The following is an 18128-nucleotide window of genomic DNA, read 5'->3' as shown; positions in this document are numbered from 1 at the left end:
CTTCTTCAGTGAGACCAAAAGGGCCATGCTCAAATTCCTATGGCAAGGGAAAAAAGCAAGGATCCCATATAAGACCCTAACGCTTCCTAAAGACAAAGGTGGGGTTGGACTTCCTAACCTCCAAAAATATTATGAAGCCTCCCAACTAAGAGTATTGATTCCACATTTGCGCGACCAAACAAAGATCCAGTGGGTCAATATGGACAACCACTATTTTTTGCCAGCCACAGTATCTGAATGGCTCTGGGCACCTAAGAAAAAAATATGTAGAAAACTCAAAGATCACCCGATACAAATGACCATCTGGGACATTTGGACATATGGCAAGAACAGGCAAAATATCACCATCTGTCCGGCTCCCCTAAGCCACTTATGGTCTCCAGGAATCAACGACCACATTCCAGACGCAGGAAGGTTCCAAATATGGTACGAGGCGGGCTTAGAAAGAGTAGGGCAACTGCAAAGGAAAGCCTCCTTCATCTCACTCCCTGAATTAACCGAGGCCCTCAGAATAGGCACATTATCCACCTTTCAATATATACAAATAAATGGGGTCCTGACAAGATCCATATGGAGGCCCAAACTAGTGAGAGAACTCACCCCCTTTGAAAAAATACTGGACTCAAGAACTGTAATGAAGGGCCTAATATCCGATATGTACAGAACACTGATAGAGGGAGAGGGGACGAACACGGATGCACTAAAAGGCAGAAGGGAAAAAGACTTTGCTGACCAGTTCACTCCGGAGCTATGGGACACCATATGCCAAGCAGCCACACAGGCATCCACTTCGAACCGATACAAACTCCACGCAATCAAACTACTGCATAGATGGCAATATGACCCCGTCAGACTATCCAAAATGTTTCAGACTGCAAACCCGGAATGCTGGCGTGGATGCGGAGAAAGAGCAGATTACTGGCACATGTGGTGGGGGTGTCCTCGAATACAAGTATTCTGGTCAGAAGTCCTGGGCTGCATTAAAGAGGTTGATGGCATTGTCAGAACAGCTACTCCCTACCTCATACTGCTTGGCCATGAGAAAGATGAGGATGACTGGGTCAAAATCAAAGACATAGCCCCACAACTGCTACTGGCTGCTAGGGCAACGCTAGTAATAAGATGGAAAGCCCCTACAATCCCCACGAAAAACGAATGGATCCATGTATCCACCAATATATGCATAATGGAGCATATAACGGCATCGCTCCATGGAAAACTGTCACAGACTGAAACCTTATGGATGGAATATAAAAACATATTTGCCCGACGGCCTATCCCGTACTAAATCTCTCACTCTGGTAACAGAGGAGCAAGGATCGACCTAAGCAGCACACAAGTTGAGCCCTCCAATAGACACTGACTCTGTTCTTCACACAATGAACCCTGTATGTTCTGTGACAAAGGTTCTGACCATGGAGAGGGGTGGTGAATGGGGGGGGGGGGGGGGGGGGGGGAATGTTTATGCACAAACCCTATGTGTGAAGAAAGTGTTTGCGGGACAGACAAAATACATGGAACTCTGAGGGTTTGCTTCTTTATTATGAAACATTTAATCGTTTATTCATTGTACCTTTCTTATGCATGACTTGTATTTGTAAACCTAATAAGGAACAAGTTACTTACCTGTAACTGTTGTTCTCCAGCATGGGTCTGGCATGGATTCACATGCTCATGCTCATGAATATTCCCCGTCGTCAGGCTGGGAATCCTCGGTAAAGAAAAATCAGTATCAGTTTCGTTTCTGATCTGTCTTTCGTAGTAGTAACCAATCACTGATCTCTGCGTCATACTGACCACAGCCAATGACTGCCATCTCCCTAAGCCCCACCTCTGGCAGCCATCTTCAGATTTGGTAGCACGTGAAGAGGCAGTATGACCAAGTGAAGAGCCGCAGAGGGGTAGGTGGGAGGGTTCGCATGTGAATCCATGCCAGACCCATGCTGGAGAACAAGAGTTACAGGTAAGTAACTTGTTCCTTCTCCAGCATGGGGTCTGGCATGGATTCACATGCTCATGAATAAAAGAATACATAGCAGTACACACATGCACAACCACGGGAGGTGGCAAAGGCTCAACATTAAGCATTACATCAAAACTCAACATTAAGCAATTCTTACCTCCTCACCAGGCTCACCTTAGGCAAACAGGTTGCGCAGCACTGCTTGGCCGACCCTGGACTCCTCCCTGGAATCCCGATCGACGCAGTAGAATTTCGTGAAGGTGTGCGTCGACCTCCACGTGGCAGCCCTGCAGATGTCCAGCAAGGGCACACCAGATAGGAACGCCGTGGTAGCTGCGATCGCTCTGGTGGAATGGGCTCTCGGACGGCCAGGCAGTGGTCGGTTTGCCAACCGATGGCTGTACATGATACAGCCGGAGAGTCATCTGGAAATGGAAGCCTTCGAGAGAGCCGTCCCCTGATTGACAGGTCCAAAGTTCACAAAAGTTGTGACGTCTTCCGAAAACACTTTGTGCGGTCCACGTAGAACTTCAGCGCTCTAGCCACATCCAGCGAGTGCAAAGTCCTTTCAGCCGGCGACGAAGGCGACGGGAAGAAAACAGGCAACACCAAGGGTTCGTTGAGGTGGAAGTCCGACGGTACCTTGGGCATGAAGGAGGGGTGCGTCCTGAGCACTACCCTCGTGTCGTGAAAAGTCAAGTACGGGGGCTTGCAGGAAAGGGCCTGGCTCTCTCCCACCCGTCGTGCGGAGGTGATGGCCACAAGAAACGCTGTTTTCCACGACAAGAACTTCAACGGAGCCGAGTGCAGAGGCTCGAACGGAGGTCCCATGAGCTTGGTCAGCACCACGTTGAGCTCCCACGCCGGGGCCGGGGCCTTCACCAGCGGGAACGATCTGAACAGTCCCTTCATGAATTCTTTCACCAGACTATGATACCACAAAGACGACCGTCCCGTGGTTCTGGTGTATCGGGAGATCGCAGCAAGATGAATCTTGATGGAAGCGTGCGCCAGTCCAGCCTTGGCCAGCGTCAGCAGGTACGGCAGTACTTGGGGAGCCGTAATCCGTAGAGGGTTAATCTTCTGTGCGTAGCACCAGACAGAGAACCTCTTCCATTTGTGTCCATAGCATTTAAGAGTGGAGGACGCCCTGGCCTTTGCAAGAACCTCTCTCCAGTCGGCCGGTATGTCGTAACCTCCAAACTCTAACGCTGCAGGAGCCAGGCCTGCAAGTTCAGCGACTTTGGGTCGTGATGGAGAATAGCGCCTCCTTCCCTGGAGAGAAGATACACGTCCACTGGCAGTTTGACGGGGACGCTGACAAGTCCAGAAGGTCCGGGAACCATATCTGCCTCGGCCACGCAGGTGCGACGAGGATCATCCTGCACCGTGACCTCTTGAGCTGGTTGATGAGCCGGATCAGCAGCGGCAATGGAGGGAACGCATATAGGAACAGGCCCTCCCAGGGGAACGAGAAAGCATCGCCCATGCTCCTCGGCTGGGGAAACCTGCTGGCGAACCTCCGGCACTTGGAGTTCGTCGCCGTCGCGAACAGGTCGATCTGGGGTGTGCCCCACCGTCGGAAGAGGCGGTCCACTAGATCCTGTCGTAGTTCCCACTCGTGGCACGAGCGCAGCTCTCTGCTGAGCGAGTCGGCGATGGTGTTTTTTATTCCTGCCAGATGAAACAGCACCAGAAACATCCCTTGGGCGACGGCCCAATGCCACAGATCCTGTGCCTCCTTGGACAGGGCTGGGGATCTGGTACCGCCCTGCTTCCTGATGTAGAACATGGTGGTGGTGTTGTCGGTGAAGATCCTCACCACCTTGCCCTTGAGGGACGGAAGAAAGGACCTGAGGGCCCAAAACACTGCACGGAGTTCCAGGACGTTGATATGGAGGGACCTCTCCGCCGGCAGCCAAAGACCCCTCGCGTGCAGGTTTTCGGTGTGCGCTCCCCACCCCTCCAAGGAGGCATCCGTGGTCACTGTCTTCTGGTGGCCCGGGGTCTGGAAGTCCATGCCCGCCGTCAGATGCGCGCGGGTGCCCCACCACCAGATCGCTCGTCGGAAACTCTCGTCGAGTTTGATCCTCTCCTCGAAGCTGCCCATCGTCTGGATCCAGCGCGCGTCCAGGAACTCCTGCAACGGGCGCATCCGGAGCCTGCACAGGCGGATGAGATAAATGTAAGAAGACATCATTCCGAGGAGGGACTTGATGGACCTCACACTGGCCGCGTCCGCAACCAGCATCCGCTGCACCTTGCCCAAGATGGCCCTTGTCCTTTCCTCCGACGGAGAGGCCAGAAGCGACACTGTGTCGAGCTTAGCACCCAGAAACAGTGCGTCTTGCGCGGGCACCAGGTGGGACTTGGCGTAGTTTATGGAGAATCCCAGGTCCGTGAGTAGTTGGACGGTCCTTGCCGTGTGCTCCACGGCGAGCTCCTTCGTCTTTGCTCGGATGAGCCAGTCGTCCAGGTAGGGGTAGACGTGGATCCCCTCTAGGCGCAGCCGCGCCGCCACCGGTGCGAGGCACTTGGTGAACACCCTGGGTGCCGACCTCAATCCGAAGGGAAGGGCTCTGAACTGGTAGTGACGCCCTTGGACCACGAATCTGAGAAATTTTCGGTGTCCCTTTAGGATGGGGATATGGAAGTAGGCATCTTCCAAATCCAACGACGACAGGAAATCGCCCTCCTCCAGTTGACCCAGGACGTGTTGGAGGGTGACCATCCGGAACTTCTGTGCCTTAATGAATTTGTTCAGTCGTCGTAGGTCCAGGATGGGACGCCATCCTCCCGTCGTCTTCTTCACGAGGAAGTATCTCGAGTAAACTCCGGAGCTCCAAAGCCTCTTTGGGACCAGCTTGATGGCGCCCTTCCTGAGCATCGCCTTTACCTCCAAGAGAAGTTGAGGGACGTGATGTTCCTTCCTGGCCACAGGGGGGACGCGCGGGCACCTCTTTAGAAACTCGAGCGCGTGACCCTGAGCCAGGGCGTCCAGCACCCAACGGTCGGTGGAGATGGACTCCCACACGCTGACAAAGCTCGCCAGCCGGCCTCCCACCGGGGTGCTTCGGTGGGGGCCCGACCCCACGGCCGGTTCAGTCCTGCTTCGACGAGGCTTTGCCGCCTTGTCCTCCTTGGCGACGACAGCGGGGTCCGCCCGACTTGCCCCGTCCCCTGTAGGCTTCCTGTGACGACGAACGGGCCGCTTGACGATAGGTGGAAAATCCGCCGCTGGAACCTTTGGAGGCACCCTGTTTGCCTCCACCGCTCTGAAAGGGCGGCCGTCGTTGCTGGTGAACACCAAGAGCCCGGGCCGTCTCCGTGTCTGCCTTGATGGCTTGTAGGGAATCGTCCACTTTTCCCAAACAGGTTGCTCCCGTCGAACGGCATGTCCAAGACTCTGGTCTGCACGTCCTGACGGAAGTCAGTAGCCTTGAGCCATCCACGCCGCCTAAGGCACACGCCGTTGCCCAACTGGCGAAATCCAGTGTCAGCGATGTCCGTCGCTATCGTAATGGCGTGGTCCGACGCCACTTCTCCTTCCTGCAAGATCTCTAGGGCCTCCGCCCTCTTGTCGTCTGGCAGGAAGTCCAGCAGGGGGGCGAGTTTGTACCACAACTCCGTGTTGTAGCGGGCTACGATAGCGAAGGCGGTGGCAGCCTTAATCGTCGTCGCTGCCGATGAGATGAGACTGCGTCCCATCGTGTCCAATTTCTTTCCCTCGCCGTCCGGCGGGGAGGTTAACGTAGAGTCCGGGGTCGGCTGTGCCCGAAGGCACAAGGGGGGCGCGTCCGGGACCCGGTACTTCTTCTCGTACCGATCCCTTCTAGCCGGCGTTGTGGATGGGTTCTTGAGGAGGGAGAGACCCTCATCCCAGATATCGTCCAGTAGAGGTACAGCGAGGACCGTCTTCCTCTTGGTCTCGCGCCGTTGATAAAGGAAACCTTCCTTCTCCTCCGGGCAGAGCTGGAAAAGCTCGGATGCCCTGGCGATCATGGCGTGAAACGATCCAATCTCGTCGGGCAGGGAAGCCCGGGTGGGAGGTGACGGGAGATCCTCGTCGTAAACCTCGGCGTCTGTACCCGGCGCGGCCGTGTCAGTCCCCGTATCATCCCCACGTGTCGTGGACGGGGAGGAGGGCTGAGCAGGGCACGGAGGAAAAGGAGGTGGAGGATGAATCCTTCTTCTCTTAAGAGGAGGGCTCCCAGAAGGGCCTGGCTCCGGGTCCGCCGTCGGGAGCGGTTCCTCCATTGGTGGTAACGGCAGTCTCGTCCTTATCTCCGAGCATAAGGACTGTATAGCCAACAAAATGGCCGCCGAGTTGTCTTGCGGCACTGGTTGAGGGGGTTCCGACGGGCGATCAGGGGCACCCTCGACGTTCTCGTCGTCTCCCACGTCGGGGTCCCTCCCGACAGGATGGCCGCCTTCCACGCCAGCGCCGTGGCCTAAGACTTCGATCAGCTCCTCCTCAGAGGTTGAGGCCGAATCCACGATGACCTCCTGCCCCCCCCCCTTTTTCTTCTCCGTCGGAGGTTTCACGGGGGTCCTGTCGATGGGCATGAAAGAGGACTCCCTCCGCGGTGGCAGGGAGATTCTGGGCCCCGAGGTCGCCACCACTGGTGTAGCCTCCACAGGCTGAGCCAGGGCCGCCGCGACTGTCTCGATAGAGGCCTTGGCCGGATGGATCAAGGCTTTCACCACCTTAGGTGCGCTCACCGCCTTCTCCTTGGGGGGGACGGTCACCACCTCGCTCCCCCTCCGATGAGGCCTTCGAGAACGACCGGGGTCTCTCCAGGAGCTTCGCCGGGTGCTCGGCCTTCCTCTTACCCGAGCCAGAGCGTTGGCTCGTGGTTGATGCGCCCTGCCTGGTGCCCGTAGAGCCCGACCGTTCGGCGCTCCCGGTGCCAGCGGACTCGCGGTGCTTGGCCTTCTGTTGGACCCCCGTCGCCGGGGCGCCCTCAAAGGCCTTAGAAGACCGCTCGGACTTCTTCTTCTTCTCGCCTGACGGGCTCTTTCCTTCCAGCCAGTTGGCGAGACGCTGATGGCGGTCCTTCATGGTCCGCTCCGACATATTGCCGCAAAACGCACAGTCCTTCTCCACGTGCGTCTTGTCTTCATGCAGGCAGTAAAGGCAAAGGGAGTGTTCGTCCTCCTTAAAGACATTCTGAAGCTGGCATCCAGGGCAGACCCTGAACAGCTTTCCGGGCGTCGAGCTTCCCTTCTCCTGGGCCATGCTCGAGAAGGGCCTGAGAAACTTCTGGAGTCCTCCAAAAGCATGGCTCGACGAAATCTTCACCCTTGAGGGGCGTAGAAGAATCCGACACGGGTCCCCGTTGATCGGATAAAGAAACGGTGGAGCTTGAGGCTCTTTTGACCGAAAAAGAGAACATTTTCCTAAGAAAAAGCACGAAAAAAGCACTAACGCTCGAGAGCAATAGCACGAGGATCCCAACACTTGAACGTGCGGTAAAAATCTGAAGATGGCTGCCAGAGGCGGGGCTTAGGGAGATGGCAGTCATTGGCTGTGGTCAGTATGACGCAGAGATCAGTGATTGGTTACTACTACGAAAGACAGATCAGAAACGAAACTGATACTGATTTTTCTTTACCGAGGATTCCCAGCCTGACGACGGGGAATATTCATGAGCATGTGAATCCATGCCAGACCCCATGCTGGAGAAAAGCAAATTTACAAAAAAAAAGAAAATGCAAAAAATTGTAAAAATGTATCTGCTGCCACCAGCTTGTCTTTAAGCACATAGAAATGTAGCCAAAACTCACAAGGGTAAAAAGCTAGGATGATACAAAAGTATCCCCATTGCACTGCATTTTAAGGTGTCTGCAATGTTACAAAGTCACAGAAATCAAAAGAGAAATAGTTTCCCAGTAGTGCTAGTCTGAAGGACTGATCAGTTCCCCATATAAAATGGCCAAAAAGGCAAGGGAAGTGAATCTGAAGGCTTTACTTCCCTTCAAAAAGGCAAAACAGGTTAAAAAAAAGGCAAAACAGGTTAAAAAAAAGGCAAAACAGGTTAAAAAAAAGGCAAAACAGGTTAAAAAAAAGGCAAAACAGGGTGGACGTTGCAAAAAGCAAAATCTTTCATAACACCCACGGAGTAGACCACCACCTACTGGCTATAAAAACATTTTCTGGTGCCAACTGCTTCGAATGGGATATTTCAAAGATGAGGAATCCGTGAGAGTAATGTGTCCATTATATTATTACACAACTTGCTAGGTGTGATAAATGGAGCAAATCAGGCTGATGGGACTAAGACGTTCTGGAATGTGTTTTGCCCAATGTGTACATTTCTTCTCTGTTCATATGTTGCTAATTTGCCAAGGATTTCAGCAACTGCAAAATGTGATACATTATGGGTATAATGACAATGATCAGACCTATGACTGTCGGCGATTATAGCCATACTTTGCCATAGGAAATGAAAAAAAATTGCATTTGAAAATTGCCAAATTGTCAAGAAGGCCCATTTCCAGCTTCACCTCAGATGCTTTCTCCCTCTCCTGACCTTTACCCAGAAGTTCAATGTTTCCAGAGTTCTGGTCCTCTTTAGGTAGCGCTACTCCAACAGCTTGTTCCTCATTCTTCCCCTTTCCTCTCTTCGCCCCCTTCAGCTAATCCAGAATAGGAGTGAAAGACGTATCCTTGGACTCAAGCCCAGGGACCATATCTCTCCAGCCCCAAGATCTCTCCCGTGGCCACAAGGATCAAATTGGAGACCCTCCACATCATCCACAAGGCTTTGAGGCCTGGGACCACGCTATCTCCAACTCCCTAAATACTTCTCTGCTAGAGCCCTCCACTCCTCTAACGCCAACTCTGATTGTCAACCGCTTCTCCAAGCAGAGAGTGGGGGCAGGTCTCTTCAGCTGGTGCCTCTCTCTGGCACAGCCTCGCTGCCCTTCTCAGACTTGAGCAGGACATCCTTAAATTCTGAATACTTCCCAAAACTCTCCTTTTCTCTACCTCTTTCTCTTTTCCTTCCCTGCTACCCACCCCACTGAGACTGGCTGCCTGGGATCTTCATGAATCTCACTGGCTACCAGACCCTCTGCCTAGTTGACATCGGTACCCTCTCCCCCCTCAGCAGTGCCCTTGAGGGCCCCCAGCCTGGTGACTGTGCATTCCACTCCTTGTGATCAGTCCGCCCAGCACTTAAGCCTGTGGACCCTCCCCGGCACCTCTTTGCACTCCCGTCAGCACATGTCCATCGCCAATTCCCTCGTCACCCCCTCCCTTCCTGCACTTCTCTTCACTGCACTTGCAAGTCCAAATGCCACAAGGACTAGTAGGACCATGTTTGTATACTTACTGTTCTTTTACATTGTATTTACTCCCCTTCTTGCTCCCTTCCCATTTCCCTTGTGACGCTTGGAAACATGATTCTGTTGCATAAGCGCCTAACAAATGATCAATAAATAATTAAAATAAATATTACAAATCCTTTTACCTTATTGGCTCCGAACTGCACCCTGGCTTTTCCTTTTACTAAAGTGGCATTGATCTGCATGATAACAGACTCAATGGAATAGGCACTACTCCATCCCTAAAATAAAAAGAAATGCACATGATTTATCCATCTTCTCTACATAATATACTTGGAAATATTGTGCCACATTTTACAGTTGTACAGGAAACATGACATTTTAATCATTAGCACTGCTTATAAACCTTGAGAAAGAAAGAAATTAATATAACTGCTTTGTTTGTTAACTTAAAGTTAACTCCAGACAAAAATGAACTTATGCCATTCATTCTGGCATGAATAATAGCACATACCTACAAGGGTTATACAATAGCTTCCGAGCAGGCAGTGCATAGAAAGATCAAACATATAGATCCAATATTAAGAGTTCTTGTAATTTCGGTGGTGCCCCTCCACCCCCCACTTTTTTCAATTAGATTAACTGCCCATTCTTTTATGGGGGGCAGGGGAATGACAAGTGACTGGGCTGGTTCTGCCGCTACCCGATGTCTCCATCAGAGGGTGGATGGAGAGATCCTGCAGGCACACCGCCGAAACCAAGGCAGAGTACAACTGGGTCAGGTGGGTGGGGGTCCAGACACCCACAATCAGTGTTCTCTACAACCCCAAATGAGAGTAAAGACTCAGGTGTGAGCTGCCCAAACAGTAAATGCCTAAAACACTATCCGTTTGGTAGTAAACATGCAGAGTTGAAGTATTCTCCAGAGCTCGCCGAATGGAAGCAACCAGCCTGGTCAGACACCACAAAAGGCACATGTCAATCGCAGACCGACTGGGAATGTGGTGTTAATGAGATTTTCTTTAAACCCGGTGGTAAGCGTCTTTAGATTTACCTTCCTCAATTAAATACTGCTATTAAGTCCCTAAAGTTCACCAGGCTCTCCAAGCAGTAGATGTGACAGAGCAGCTCGGGCTAACTGAGAAATTGGGGTGGGGTAGTTCATAGGAACGGTATACATTTTTCTTTAACACCAACTAAGAAAATGCCCACTCACTATATAGTTTTAAAAATATTGTAAGAAAAAGCAAAGAGGCATATTCAACTAGTGATCAATAGAGACCAGTAGTGTGTATAGATGCAGTCATTGGTGGGAAGGATTTGCCCTTTGTCCGAAAGTGCCCCAATGAGCAGATTCTGGTGGTCTGTAGGTGGGAAGCCAACAAGGAGTTCCTTTAAGATGTACAATAGGTATAGGGATGAAGAACAGACTTGTCAGGAGCGCCAGAGAGTCGGGAGAGCAATACCCTGGCACCAAAATAGGAGTTTTGCAGCAGGCAGACAGCAGTTTTTTTAGATGCGATTGTTGTGCATGTTCAGCAACCACAAGGAGAGCCAGAGAGGAGTCAATAGTCAGAAGGGACTCCAAGACCCTTTGGAAGAATGTTTATTCTTGATGTGGCTATTCGTAAGTCGGTGGTCAGAACCAGAGGGGCAGAAAGGCGAGTTGGCCTTGGTAGGTAATTGTCGATGCAGGGTTCCCACGTCGTCCTAGAGCGCAATATTTGGCTTCGGTAGCTGAGGTTAAGAGGAGACCGCAGGGAAGAACAATTACTCATGATATGTTTGAAGATTAGCACCAAAGAGGAGCCAGACACAGAATGAGAACTAGGAATGTTTGGTGAAGCAGCCCCAGGATTCTAGAATGTATATGGCCCAGGAGCTTCCCAGGGGAGGAAGACCGAACCAAAAAGTTAGCCCAATGTCCTGGGATGAACATTCTCCAGACTGTTCAGTACATAGCCCAAACTGTCTGCATAGCAAAGGGACGGGACATCTGCTTCTGGGACAGCAATGCAGGCATGGTCAAGAGTTTGACAGACTAGGTCTCCCAACAGGAGCTCTGATCTAGTTGTTCCCATTGGATCAGGCAAAAGGAGCCCCATCGTGGGTTCCTTCTTCTAGTCCTGAAGAAGCATTGCTCCCCTGTCAAATTGTTCGGAATGTCAAAGTATGTTGGTGCAGTGCTTTGGTCCTTCCTCCAGCAGCAGGCTCTTTCAATACCCAGGTTCACAGTTCCAGATTTTGAAGAGGTGAGTGGGCAATGTGGATCTGCTTTTATTCCCCACAGGAGGCAGTGAGTGTACACAGCACCTAATCACACACTAAGCATCATTCGATCAGAGGGCTTGTCAGCCAATGGGTAGCCATTCCTCCAAGTACACTGATGCACAGAGAAAGGGCCCTAAAACAATGGAATGAATCAGCAATCCCAGACAGGCATCTGCCAGTCAGAACTGGTTTCAGGATGACTACTGACCACCTCTTTTACATACACAAAGAGGAACAAGGGCTTAGTAGGTCTTCCAAGGCCCACTATTTCACCTCACCTAGTCTCATCTATCAAGTAAGTACCCGTCTATCCTGCAAAGGTCTGCGCCTTATAGGATTCACGATTAGGATTTCTGGACCTGGAGTAAAATGAAGTCAAGCTTTCTAATCCTACAATGTTTCACCAGTGCTTGTCCAGCCTTTAACTGGTCATTTGCCTGAGCCACCCTCTTTCTTAGTCCTGGCACATAGTTCACCACATTTGGGGTGATAGGATGAGTTGGAGACTCCCATCCTTCCTTTACTATGCCCAAGGGCCCCAACAGGGTGATCAACAAGAAGTACAAAGGGCTTCAAGTAAGCCCCTGCAGGCAAAATATAAGCAGGGTAGAAGGTGGTCACACTTCCTTCGCTGGGGCTCCTCAAGAACTCCAATCATGCTTTTTGAGAATCCTGTTAAACCGCTCTGCTAGACCATTTGTCTGTGGATGGTAGGTGGGTGAAAATGTATACAATGCCCCCCACTCCTTCCAGATGATCCGCATATAATTAGACAACTACTGCCTCGGTCATACAACTCCTTTAGAGAAGTTGACACTAGTAAAGATTCCTAATAATGGTCAGTCACTATTTTGAGTGGGATGGTTTCAGATCTGGTAGCATGATGAACCACCATCAAGGTAAACCTGTTTCCATAGGATGTATGAGTATCAAGGGTACCAATAATGACAATCCTTACCCTCTCAAATGGTAGATCTACTATAAGAAGTGGTATCAAGGGAGCCTAAATCGTTGTTACACCTTGCCAGTCAACTGACAAGTGCAACTCCTGCAGTGACCTATCTGGACCCTCATCATAGACCAGTGGAAAGACATGCTTAATCTCTCCTTAGTCCTCTTGACACCAAGATGACCTGCAGGTGGGCCTTCATGCACCAACCACAGGAGGCAAGGCTGCCATACTAAGGGACAACCAACCTCCTAAGGTCACCTCATGTGGACTCTATGGGTTCACTGTACAGTAACCCACTGTCCCAGTAGATTCTATTTTACCCAAGGACCTCACCATCAAACTGGGAACAGGCTTCTCTCCTAAGGCCTTTCAGAGATGGACACTCCGCAGGCTAAATTAATCGGACTAAATGAACGGAGGAAAGCACAGGGGCAACATGCTAGTCTTGGAAGCAAGATCACGCAGGACAACAGAGGTTCGAATCCCGGATCCATGCTTAGAAACCAAACTTAGGTACGGTATTAGGCACCTTATAAAAACACCAATTAAATAAATATAATAAATCATCTCTAGAGGGTCCCCCTTCTGCAAGTAAATTGTTCAGCTCTGGGCAATATGATCATGTGGAATAAACACTTCAGATGACCCTTCTTCCTTGTCTGGTTCAAGAGTCTGGTCCGTAACCTCAACCTCAGTTGTAGGCAAGGTAGGGGAGGAAATTGTCAACTTTGTAGGAATATTTGACTACTTAGCATGGGTTTCAGATCCTGTGAGGGGTAGCAAAGGTAGTCTTTTTTGCTTTAGACCTGGTTTGTGGTAGCTCTGCTTTCCTAAAACCCGCAAGTCCTAAAACCATGACATAATTTCCCAGAAGACCTCTACCCGGAACAGGTCTCTAAACACTTACAGGAACTTTTACCACTCCATTTACAGCTAGTGATTGGCATAACAGGAAAGCTAAGGGGGGGGAGATCACCAGCCAACTTGGTGGGCCTAAGGAGCTCTGGGCAGAGCCTCTGAGTCCAACAGTGTGGAATCCACCATAGTCCTGCTGGCCCCGGTGTCCCGAAAGCATAGGTGTCTACACCATCTACCAGTACACCATCCTTAAAATAAGTCTTTGTTTTGTATGGGATGGAAGCCTAAGCTTCAGCAACTTTATAATACCAGGGATACTAGAACTACTTCAGATCCAACACCACAGGGCAAGCAGTCATGAGAGAAGGATGCTAGTGTGAGCATCTCTCCCATATTCATAAGGGAAAGCAAGGGTACTAGAATGACTCCCCATGTTCTTACCCTTACATCTAGTTCCTCCTTCACATGGCCACTTGATCCACAGGTTAGACAAGTTCCTGAGTATTTTTGTATGAGAGGTTTACTGTGGCTAGAGTCTTGCTTGGGACCATAAGTCCCACCGCCCTTCACATTCCCATCATGCGACTTATTTCCCTTATGAAACTATGTGTGGCCTTGAAGGATACAACTCTTTCAGTAGACCCACCCTCTTTCTGCTTCCCCCCCCCCACTTTTGTCCTTATGGGATCATATATGGGAAACCCATTGACCCAGCAGCATTGGCCAATTTATTTACACCCAACACCTTCAAATCTGACAAATGCTGTTTCAGCTAAAGTGAGCAGGAAGCCAAAATATGTTCAAGAATAACAAGATTAATCATACCATCAAAAGTGGTTACTTTATGAAATTCAACCCAGCCACTCAAGCTTTTCAAAGAGTCATTCAAATCAGTTACTCAAGTATTATACTTTTTTGCTTGTGGTCTCTAAACCTCCAAGCATTGGGAAACTTGAAGAGGAAAGCATGCTTTCATTTTTCAAGGTTTCGTCTCGAAGGCTTCAAAACTCCATACTAGCACTGCAGCAATTCTGGGAAAGTGTGCTAAGTAAGCAATCTCGTCAGTCTCAGTCACCTCTTGTACCACACAATCATATGTATGTCATTTTACTCACCATAAACATTCCAAAGATCCTTAGAAAATCTTGGATGAGAGGAGGACCTAGAACCCTTCACATGCACTGTGGGGGAGCCTGAAGACCCATCTGGCAAATCCAGCTGAAATGCACTTTGCTTTGTGGCTGTTCAGACTTAGGAGTCAGATGCAGAAACATGTTGCCAGATTAGGGATCTTTGTTAGTTAACAGTTAGCTTGGCCTCCAGGCCAGCAAACAAACCAAACCAACAAACGTTTCCAAGCACCAGAGGTTAATACCCTAAACTACTAGCAAAGTTCAAAACAGTTCTTAACAAAGATGTTTACCATATAATAAAATCTGTGGTCCAAAACCTAACTTGTACAATCCACTTTCTCTATTCTAAACCAAGGGCCTCATTACAACCTGCCAGGGCCGGACCGTGGTAAATCCGTGACGGCGGTAAAAACGTTTCCGTGTCCGCAAGGTTGCGGAAAGGCCGTCTGATAACATGTTGTCGGTCGCGCACACCACACGGACGCGGAAACGTTACCGCCATCACGGAAAAAGTCACGGAAATGGAAATAGCGCTGCCACAAGTAGCGCAAAACCCGCGTCCGCCTCCGTCGCCACGAACACAGAACCGGAAATACCATGATCGCCAAAACAGGAAACAGAGAGGCGGCCATCATATAAAAGCACAATCCATTGCCATCCAGAGTCAGCACAAGCACAATCCATACTGTGAGAAGGCAAAAGGAACCACCAGCATGTCTGCCAGGATTCCAGCTCAGAGGCAGCGCAAACAGCGCTTCAGTGAGGCGGTGCTAACTGTCCTGGTGGAGCACATTGTGGAGAATGCAGAGATGCTGTTCAGCGCCGATCAACGGCGTGCCACACAGCAGCGGAGGAAGGAAGTGTGGGCGGAAGCAGCACGCAAGTGCACCGCTGTGGGCATGACATGTGGAGCGTCAAGGACTGCCACAAGCGGTGGGACGACCTCAGGCTGAGGGTACACAACCTGATATCCACACACCGCCAACGCAGCAGTGGTACAGGCGGAGGACCCCCTTCCCCACTGAGGCTGCAAGCATGGGAGAAGCGTTGCAGCAGTGTCCTCCACCTTGAGGGCATCCATGGTATCGGGGAGGCTGAGGCAGGAGTGAGCCCACCTGCCGATGCTGGTAAGTGGTGAAACCTGAATGCCATATGAGTATATGTAGATGGCAGTACTGGCCCATGGGACCCAACAACCACCCCCCCCCCCCTTTGCCCCCAGCAGTGCATGACTGGCCCATAGGACACATGATCCGTATGGCAACCAACATTGGAAAAATGCATACCCCCAGCAATCAGATGCATGTAACTAACACTATTCAATGTCCAACCTGTATGACGCATGTGATGCACCCATCAGCCACCACCACAGCACTAATTGCATGTCCTTTGTGTCCCCACAGCCGTATCAAGTGACAGTGACACTGCACAACAGGCCAGGCAATCTGCACTGGCAAGTGCCCAAGCCACCGCCACCACACAAGAGGATGCTGCCGGCAGTTCGGCATCTCTGCCCACATTATCAACTGCAACAGATGTGCCGCCCACCACCACCGACATCCCCACCGTCTCCACACTGCCTGAGGCAAGACAGCTGCCACGGGAACCCATCATGGCCACCCAACCCAACACAGAAGGCTGCATCACTGCAGAGGGGGCGGCCTGTAGTGATAACAGTGCCCCGCAAGAGCACTCTGATACTGGGCCACAGGGGGAGATGCCCACATTTGAGGACATGGGTTCCTTCCATCAGCTGGAGTTCAGCCCCACCTCACTCAGGAGTCCCATGAGGTCACCCACCCCATCTATGGCCGAGCTGAATACCCGCATGCAGCGGATGGAGGAACAGCAGGCTACCCTCACCCAGCTGGTGGAGAGGCAGCTTGAGGAATCTAGGCTGCAGAGGGAGAGCTATAGCACCTCAGTGCGTCGCCTGTCAAGGTCTATTGGACGCTTTGCAAGCACAATAGTCACCCTTGCACGCCATGTGTGGGAGGGTAATGACAACACCTCCAGGCTCATAGAGGCCATGTTGATTGGGCAACAGGCAAATCTGGCACGGATGCCATCAATACCAGATTCAGTGCCATCAAACACCACCACCCCATCCAGCTCCACTACTGCCAGTCCAAGGAGGCGCTCGAGTAGGCTAACGGGGCCCTCGGGCAAGGTTGCACAGGCACAGAAGCGCACACGGAAGTGATGGCATGTGTGCGGGGCAGTGCAGGACACACGTGGACTTGAAGGGTGTGAGAGGGGTGGGCACATTTGGGTGGTGGGGGAGGTAGTTTTGGGGGTTTGAACAATGGGGCCTGGGTGGGGTGGTAGTTTTGGGGGTTTGAACAATAGGGCCTGGGTGGGGGTGGGTACGTTTGGGTGGTGGGTGGGCTCGGGTGTACAGCTTCCCTAACCAATGCACCTCCTTCCCTGTTGTGTTTACATCAATATATCACCATTTGAAATCAAGACATACATGTGTGGACATTGATCATTTCATTGGCAGTGCAACTAATCATTTATTGTCGTCGCCATGTTCGTGCATTGCTGTGAATGTGCTGTGTCTCAAAAGTAAATGCGAATCAGGCCATCCCGTGCTCTCTGGCCATCAAGTGGACCCCCAGGGGGAGGTGGTGCCATCCCATCCCCATCCCCATCTCCATCCCCATCTTCCTCATCTGCGTCTGGTGGCATTGGGATGTTCCTGCGCAGGCATATATTGTGCAGCATGGCACATACGAGCGTGATTTTACCCGTCTTCACTGGGCTGTACAGCAGTGATCCGCCAGATCTGCTCAGACAGCGGAAACGTGCCTTCAGCAGTCCGAATGTCCTCTCAATCATTCCACGTGTGCGGACACGTGCCCTATTGTATGCCTCTTCATGCCTGTTCTTTGGTCACCGTACAGGTGTCATCATCCATGGCGTGAGTGCATATCCGGCATCACCTACATGGGATGTAGATGGGGGAACATGTCAGTGTTTGTGGCATCAAACTGAACTCAGCCCTTCAGCTTCCACTCCGGTCAGGTTGGTCTCTGGTTCACCGGTCTCTCCAGATGCAAGGGGCACACCAGCTTCCCTCCTCCCTGGGAACAATTAGGGCACTGCAGGACTTCCCTCCAAGCAGCTTCATCGGTTGTCTCTCCCAGGTAAGCAGTCTTCTCTCAAGCAAAAAAATTGTCATGGGCGCCCCTCTGCGAAAAACATGGCTAAATGACCTGTTCTTTCGGAAGGTACCCACTCGAGAGTCCGCAGCCACAATTAAGCTCACTGTACCCTTCACAGAAGGGAAATATCCATTTGCAGATCAGTCTTTGTCCCGCCCACATGGGCAGTCCAGCACCGAAACGCTATGGCAATTCTCTTCTGCACGAGAGTACCAACAGCAACCCCAGACACTTGTTTCAGCCTTGTTGGGCCTCATCAGTGAGGTGGAGATGTGGCTCTCTAAGCACAGTGAGCAAGGGGTCCACATCTGGATGACCCTAGCAAACTAAGGGTGACTAAACCCAATTTTCTTAAACGATCAAAAAACAGTAATCGGCGGCCCTCTGTGAGAACGAACATGGCTAAATTACCTGTTCTTTAGTAAGGTACCCACTCGAGAGTCTACAGCAACACATTAGCTCACTGTAAATGGAAATATCCATTTGCATATCAG

The 18128-nt window shown here is 51.1% G+C and overlaps 1 protein-coding gene across 2 annotated transcripts in view; it reads right to left on the bottom strand.

The window, feature by feature from the left end:
• UBE2Q2 (ubiquitin conjugating enzyme E2 Q2) overlaps positions 1 to 18128 on the bottom strand; it is a 1419211-nt gene that overhangs the window by 224760 nt on the left and 1176323 nt on the right. For both annotated transcript variants that reach the window (XM_069624339.1, XM_069624340.1), the window contains exon 11: positions 9439 to 9534. In XM_069624339.1, coding sequence (XP_069480440.1) covers positions 9439 to 9534 — 96 coding nt within the window. The remainder of the gene's footprint in view (positions 1 to 9438; positions 9535 to 18128) is intronic.

This window comes from Ambystoma mexicanum, chromosome 11 (assembly GCF_040938575.1).
Source record: "Ambystoma mexicanum isolate Mex_15411 chromosome 11, UKY_AmexF1_1, whole genome shotgun sequence".
NCBI lineage: Eukaryota > Metazoa > Chordata > Amphibia > Caudata > Ambystomatidae > Ambystoma > Ambystoma mexicanum.
The sequence above is the reverse complement of the archived record's forward strand: the minus strand, read 5'-3'. Positions and strand labels throughout refer to the sequence as shown.